The sequence below is a fragment of the Borostomias antarcticus genome, assembly GCF_949987555.1.
Source record: "Borostomias antarcticus genome assembly, chromosome: 30".
NCBI classification, from domain to species: domain Eukaryota; kingdom Metazoa; phylum Chordata; class Actinopteri; order Stomiiformes; family Stomiidae; genus Borostomias; species Borostomias antarcticus.
Genome location: NC_140263.1, coordinates 5267125 through 5274624, shown reverse-complemented (window position 1 = coordinate 5274624; position 7500 = coordinate 5267125). Strand labels below are relative to the sequence as shown.

At 48.3% G+C, this 7500-nt stretch overlaps 1 protein-coding gene across 1 annotated transcript in view; it reads right to left on the bottom strand.

Moving 5' to 3' along the window:
- Window positions 1–1988: 1988 nt before the first annotated feature.
- LOC311327186 (serine/threonine-protein kinase PLK2-like) overlaps window positions 1989–7500 on the bottom strand; it is an 8669-nt gene continuing 3157 nt past the window's right edge. The window contains exons 7-14 of the mRNA XM_084460219.1: window positions 7304–7454; window positions 6899–6981; window positions 5792–5939; window positions 5049–5129; window positions 4706–4865; window positions 3900–4029; window positions 3379–3489; window positions 1989–2918 (exon numbers count right to left, since the gene is read on the bottom strand). Coding sequence (XP_084316345.1) covers window positions 2727–2918; window positions 3379–3489; window positions 3900–4029; window positions 4706–4865; window positions 5049–5129; window positions 5792–5939; window positions 6899–6981; window positions 7304–7454 — 1056 coding nt within the window. The 3' untranslated portion in view covers window positions 1989–2726. The remainder of the gene's footprint in view (window positions 2919–3378; window positions 3490–3899; window positions 4030–4705; window positions 4866–5048; window positions 5130–5791; window positions 5940–6898; window positions 6982–7303; window positions 7455–7500) is intronic.

Sequence of the window (7500 nt, the reverse complement as noted above, 5' to 3'; positions counted from 1 at the left end):
ACACACCATGAATAAGAACACAAACCATTTCCACACACCTGAACATACTGTAAACATGGCATGGATGCCGACAAAAGAGCTCCAAATATTCACACATATTTCAGGGACCAACATGGCCGCCACCACATGGGCTACAGAAAGAAAGTTCTCCGACGGTCGCGGAGGAGAATGGAACAGGAGATGATCTGGGTGGAACCGAGCACTGATGGTTCTCCATTTGTGGTTCCACGCCAATACTAGACATACCGCTCCAAGTCTAAGCACAACACGCCTTCTGTGGTCAATAACCACCGGGACATTGCATAAGTGTGAAAGTAAACCAGGGAAATCAAACGAGAAATGGAATTGGGTCGATTTGCAAGGGAAAAAATGTCAGTTGGTAACCATGTCAACGTCACTTTCTTTTTTTTTTTTCCTTCTATGCAACAAATATCAAAAACGGTTCCAGTTGGCACTTGGGTTCTCTCGGTTCTGATGGAGAGGTTTCCGGAAAGAGCGACAAAGATCGGTGACCCACGATGTCCGACAGAACGGTTGGACAGTTGAGCGACAGGCGGTCCCCTATCTGTGTGAAGAGGTGGTCAGTACGGCCAGTAGTCTGAAATGAGCCGGGTTCCAAATGACCTAATAGAATGAATCAAACAAATAATTTATATTCACTGTTGCATAATATAACAGTGTGTTCTGCGCTGTGGGTTAGATTATATTTATATATATAATCTTATATATTATATATTATATTTATATATATATATACTTTTTATTTGCGTCACCTATACTCTCTATAATCTGCATGCTATATTTGATCGGGCTCTCAGGGGTTAAAACACGTCTGTCACTTTGTCTGTTTTATTGTTTTATTTTCCCCCCCCGAAAGGTTGCCTGGAAAGCCGACCAGGCGGGTGTTCACACTCCCACCCACCTCAGCTCTGAAGACAGGACATCCTCCGACAGGGCTGTTGATGTAATACCCTCAACACGCCCGCTTCCTCTCCCGCTGCTGCCTGTCCAGATGAATGATTCATGGGGTCGACGGCTAACAACGCAGCAGCCATCCCAGCCAGGCTCACTGTGCTCGGAGAAAACTACTTTGAGTTAAAACGAGGTTCCCCGAGGGGCTTCTGGTCTTTCCATCACTCCTGTTGACTTTTCTAAAAGGTTTTTCTTCTGTAATGAGCTGTCTTTATAAAGGAAATCCTGTTGTTGCTAGAATCTTGTTTTAGCAGAACCCAATCAACAGAATCCCTGGCAGTGCACTAAGAGTAAAAGCGTGCAATTTGTCGTTCTAAAAAAACAACTAGAAAGGGAAAATATTTCAGTTTTAACACCCAAAAAGGGATTCTCAATATGCAATGAGAAGTCGAGATCACTTTAGTCACAATTGACCCATTTATTTTGCATGCAGCAAATAAAGCATATGAAATTTTGGCAGTGTGCTCTGTTCGGGGGGGCCCCTGCCTTCTACAGCATGTGGAAAGCGCGATAGTAGGGGGAGGTGAAATCTAGATGTTCCCCCCCTCTATCTAGAGAACTGCATCGATTTAGCCCCCTTGCTGGAGCAAGTGTGGAAAGACGTTTCTAAAGATCATATTACAGAGGCAACAGACCAAGGAGGTGAAAACCACAACAAGCCCTCGCTCTATGGAAGCACAACTAGCGATTCATAAAAATAGATTGATGAAAACAACTGTTTCGCGGCAGAAAATTACTTTTTTAGAAGCTGCATTCTCAGTGCCCCGTCCGCCGCCGTTACATAGATATACTTGGCTCGCAGTGGATTTTAAATTTCTTCTACAGGCCTCCGAATTACACCAGTTATCTCGTGAGTCAAATGTCTTATAATATGCCGTAAATAAGGTCCAGGTTGTCGAAAAAGAGCCTTATCCTTTAACCAATAGGACAACTGTAATCCCGTGACCACAATCATGTATGAGTTCACAATCGTAAGGTAGGTCCTAGTGAGGTAGAAGGAAGACAGAACGATGAAATCGACATCATTATGATTTAATGGAAATTAGGACATATTTAAAACAGCACCACAATGTACAAACAAAAATATTCCAAAGAGGATTAATTTCATTAAATAAATAAATACTGTGCCATGTAATAAGTTATCCTATTTGTGTTGCCGTGGAGAGAATGAAATGGCATTGGTCCTTATTGGCTTTCTCTATGTCATAACATTGATGATGCCACAATAGGGCCACAGCCTCACTATTGGCCCAGCTACAAATCCCCTTGACCAATGGCAGCTACTGTCCACCATGGATGTTGTGGAATGTTTTTCACAGTTTTAATAAATTTTGCTTTTCGTTTCTTTCTCTGCTCTTAGAGAGAGCTACGCGATCCAACCCCACCCGGCTGAAGCCCGACTCAACGAACCCAACGGACCCAACTCCGCTTCAACACAGCGAGATTGTCCTGTAAACGCGTCATTTCAGTTGGTTTTGTCTCGGCCGTTTCTCCTGGTTCCAGCCCAGGCATCGTCTCTCGTCTTATATTCCTCCAGTCACTCAGGCGTCCGTGAAAAGACGAGTTCGTTGTACCTCCATTCCATCTATCCGTCCACGAATCTACTCCGCCCGCCAAAACAATCAAGCCCAAGTCACTTTAGGATTGGTCCATTCACCTGTCAATTACAGACAAGTCCACCAATCCCAGTCCTCGAGTGAGTAACCCCCGCCCCCCCACAACCGAAACATCCCAAAATGGCCGCCACCCCGTGTTCAGTTGCACCTCTGCAGCAGCATGTTGAGGGCGTAGTCCATGCGCGTGCGCAGGTCGGCGCTGCAGCCCGCCATCAGCAGCGTGCTGAGGCGCAGCGTGGTGGAGACGCGCTCCTCGTTGATGTAGGTCAGCAGGTACTCCTCGCTCTGGCTGCACAGGATGATCTTGGTGTGGTCGTGGTAGAAGTTCACCTGAGGGAGGGAGAGAGAGAGAGAGAGAGAGAGAGAGAGAGAGAGAGAGAGAGAGAGAGAGAGAGAGAGGGGGCGGGGTGGAACGAGAGGCTGCAGTTAGGATGAGTGGTGTGACTTGGAGGAGGTGCGAGACATTTTCCGTCAGACGGAGGGAGGGGGGGTAGGAGGGTGTACGAGTGAGAGGAAGAGAAAAGGTCGTGTTAGAAACAGAGGGGGGGGGGGGGGGGGGTGAGAAACAGGGAGGGTGAGAGGAAACGTGTGTGTGAAGAGGAGCGAGGTGTGAGACAGACAGGACGAGAGGAAGACAGACAGGACGAGAGACAAAGAGCCGTCATGTGCTCCAATTAAATCGGAAAATGTCAACCAAGAAAACAAAACGCACTCCTACGTCCTGTCTGGCGCCCTCTCGACTGAGGCGGAGTTGAGGTCGGAGAGACGGTTTAACGGCAGGCGAGCTTACCTGGAACGTTCCGTCGTTGAAGAGCATCATGAGCGCGCGGTCCGACTTCAGCCACTGCAGCAGGTAGAGGCGTGGCTTCCTCACGTCCGTCACGTTGGGCAGGTCTCCGCCCTGCGTGGACGCCAGGGAAGATGGAGAGAGAGGGGTTAGCTACGGCTGTAGCTCAGTTGGTAGAGCGGGTCGTTCAATGATCGAAGGGTCAGCGGTTCGAATCCCGGCTCCGACTGTCCACATGTCAAAGTGTCCTTGAGCAAGACACCTAACCCCAAATTGCTCCCAATGAGCAGGTTAGCACCTTGCATGGCAGCTACCGCCTTTGGTGTGTGAATGTGTGTGAATGGGTGAATGAGAGGCCATTGTAAAGCGCTTTGAGTGCCGCTAAGGTGGAAAAGCGCTATATAAGTGCAGTCCATTTACCATTTACCATTTTACAAAGGCTGGAACAAAAACCCAAATTTTGTTCTGATCCTTCATTTTGAAACAGGAGAAGTTAAAATGGCCGCCGCCGCTGCTGCACTTACGTCCATGAGGTTCTCCTCCATGTAGTGGGCGAAGTACTTGAGGATGGTGACCTGGCCGATGAAGGGTTCTGGTGCCTCGCTGGTGGAGAACACGGAACACTGGCCGAGTTCTGCGTAGTAATGCACGGTCCTGGAGGGAACCGGGAGGAAACGGTTAGGGAAACGGAACCGCCAGAGAACACAAAGACCAAACAATCGACATTGGCTGTGCCCCAACTATGTTCTAGTCCACATGGTTTTAAAATTTTCTCTTTACACTATTCTCAGAATACCAAATGTGCTTTTTCAATCAAGTCCCTTAACACCAACATACTGGAATAGCAATATTTCCTTCCCTGAGGTAGACAATAAAATAAAATGCCATTTTCTGCAAAATGTATTCTTGTTCCAAAACAATTGCATATGATTATATCTCTGTCTCGCTCTAAGCTTATCTGATTGCTCTGCCCTTTCCCAGGCATATACATCACAAAGCTATCCACACACTTACTATGCTACCGCTTAGCTAAGAGAAATGCTCTTAGTCACTCGTTTTAGAAAGGAGCTGCACTTGTGAGTTCTGGCAAGTAGTAGTACACTGGCTTTTCCTACGCTTAAGGCAATTAGTGTATGTTGCTTTGGACAAAAGCGTCAAAAGCATCAGCTAACCCCAACCCTAACCCTAACCCCAACCCTAACCCTAACCCCAACCCCAACCCCAACCCCAACCCTAACCCTAACCCTAACCCTAACCACGTCTTGTCAGGAAGCTCTGTTACGCAAAACCTAACCCAGTATAATGTCATGTAATAAAGATTCTGACTCACTTCTTGTCGGCCATAAGGCTCATGTGCGTCCCGTTGTTGTAGAGAACTCCTACGATGTGGTCAGACAGCTGGTAGCCGAAGCCGTATTTGTTGGAGTAGTCCACCCACTTGGTGACCCACTGGAACGTGGCGGCCATGTTTTCTTTGGGGATGGCCTCAGCTGAGGGAGGAGAGGGGGGGGGGGGTTAGCTTAGCATCGACGTGACCGCATTCCTAAACTGTGCAATTCAAAACAGCACAGGATTGCATTTCTGTGTCCTGTATTTCAATAGAAGGTCGTCGAGTCAGATCGTCGAGAAGTCTAAACTTCTCTCTATTCATTTGATTATTCGTTTCTACACACCTTCCGGCATGTTCTCCAGACAACCTCTCAGGACTCTTGCCACGGTGTCGGCTACGCTGCCCATCGTACTGTCCTCTAGACCTGAAATAAAAAACAAACCTCACATTAGAACCCAGTCTACTGGGTAACCAGAAGACCGGTTGTGCTTATTATGTGATCTTGGTGAAATAGAAAGTGAAATCCATTTTATGTTTTATTGTCCTTTGTATGATGATCTGAGACAGGTATTGTTTGAAAAAATGTTCTGTGCTCATCCTGAAGCATTTTGGTTACAAGACGAATTTAGACTTGAATTATTCTTTAAAAAGGGAGTTTTTGTTGTTTCTCAATTCATTTGCAAAGCATGGGAGAGAAGACAAAATGCATTATTTGTGTAATGTCTGTGTTGTCTGGCTGTATGTTGAAATTGTCAATCTATTTGTTTTTGTTTTTTTCTTCTTTATGGTCGTGTCTCATAAGCCCATATGGGCTGGGCACCAAAAGTGGTGTGTGACACGGAAATAAAATAATCAATCAATCAATCAAAAAATCTACTGAACTGAACCAAAGCATGACTCAGCACATTTCCTTCGTGCCTGAAGAGAGATAGTCAGTTCCATCAAGGCAAAGCGTTCCAGAACCCCCCCCCCCCATATCATGAGATTACAATGTACACCCCCCACCCGCCCCCCAAATAATGCTTGGTCACGCTACAACAATCCTATGTCATGCTATCAATGTCATGCTACGTCATCCGTACGTACATTCGCTGCTGCTGCTGCAGCTGCCCAGCGTCCCGCGCACGATCATGCGGATCGTGTCCCGGAGCTGCTGCTTGTTGGAGCTGCCGTTAACCCCTTCCTTGACGGTCACCGCCGGCCGAACCAGGGGGTCAAACGGGGATTTGCTGTCCTGGAGGAGGGTGGTGTTGATGGGGGGGGGTGGGGGTTAGACTCTCACACTAAGGTCTCAAAGATTATTGTACTCCCTCTCCAAATACCATTAAATGAATCTCTTAGAAATATACGACTCTTGGTCAAACTTGTATTTTAGGATCGCTTTCAGCCATGCTTTGACTAACGATAATCCCAGTCCTTCCATATATATATATATATATATATATATATATATATAGAGAGAGAGAGAGAGAGAGAGAGAGAGAGAGAGAGATAGAATGTATTGAAACGGAATAAACCGCTTGAGATGGATCATCTGGTTTTGGAGGGGGTCCCTTCTAGATGTGAGGGGGGCTGAGGTAGCGGTGTGTGTTCCGTGTGTGTAGCGGTGTGTGTTCCGTGTGTGTAGCGGTGTGTGTTCCGTGTGTGTAGCGGTGTGTGTAGCGGTGTGTGTTCCGTGTGTGTAGCGGTGTGTGTAGCGGTGTGTGTTCCGTGTGTGTAGCGGTGTGTGTTCCGTGTGTGTAGCGGTGTGTTCCGTGTGTGTAGCGGTGTGTGTTCCGTGTGTGTAGCGGTGTGTGTTCCGTGTGTGTAGCGGTGTGTGTAGCGGTGTGTGTTCCGTGTGTGTTCCGTGTGTGTAGCGGTGTGTTCCGTGTGTGTAGCGGTGTGTGTTCCGTGTGTGTAGCGGTGTGTGTTCCGTGTGTGTAGCGGTGTGTGTTCCGTGTGTGTAGCGGTGTGTGTTCCGTGTGTGTAGCGGTGTGTGTAGCGGTGTGTTCCGTGTGTGTAGCGGTGTGTGTTCCGTGTGTGTAGCGGTGTGTGTTCCGTGTGTGTAGCGGTGTGTGTTCCGTGTGTGTAGCGGTGTGTGTTCTGTGTGTGTAGCGGTGTGTGTTCCGTGTGTGTAGCGGTGTGTGTTCCGTGTGTGTAGCGGTGTGTGTTCCGTGTGTGTAGCGGTGTGTGTTCCGTGTGTGTGTGACTCACCTCGGAGGCCTGTCTGCTGATGGACGTCTTCCTCAGGTCGTTCTGTAGCCTGCTGATCTCCTCTTCCTCCTTGGCCATTCGGTCTGGAGAGACCAGAACAGAGCCGTGTTTACATGCAGTCCTCTTAATACACCAGGGCTGAATTTCCCAGAGGCATCGTAGCGCTACGTTCATCGTAAGCTACGGCGTTCATCATAGCGCTACGATGCCTCTGGGAAACTCAGCCCAGAACAGGGCACCACATGAAAAAGCAATACACTCCAGTTCCGCTTAACATCATTACGTTGGAACGTAAGTGGAACGCATTTTACTCTTGAATCAACAAGTAGGCCTCTAGTCTCGCTGAGGAGGGCATCACATCGTCAGTCAACAAACTCAAGATGGCCGGTAGTCCGAAGCGCTTACTCAGAGTCTCAAAGTGCTTGGCCTTGTCCTTCTTGCCGCCCCCGAACAGAGCTGCCGCCGCCTTCCTGAAGAAGCTCCGGGCGGGGCTGGCGTGGTGGAGGTCTGGGGGGGCGTGGCAGCAGCTGGGCGACAGACGGTCCGGGGTGAAACCCTGGAGGGAGGAGAGAGAGAGAGAGAGAGAGAGAGGGGGGGGAGAG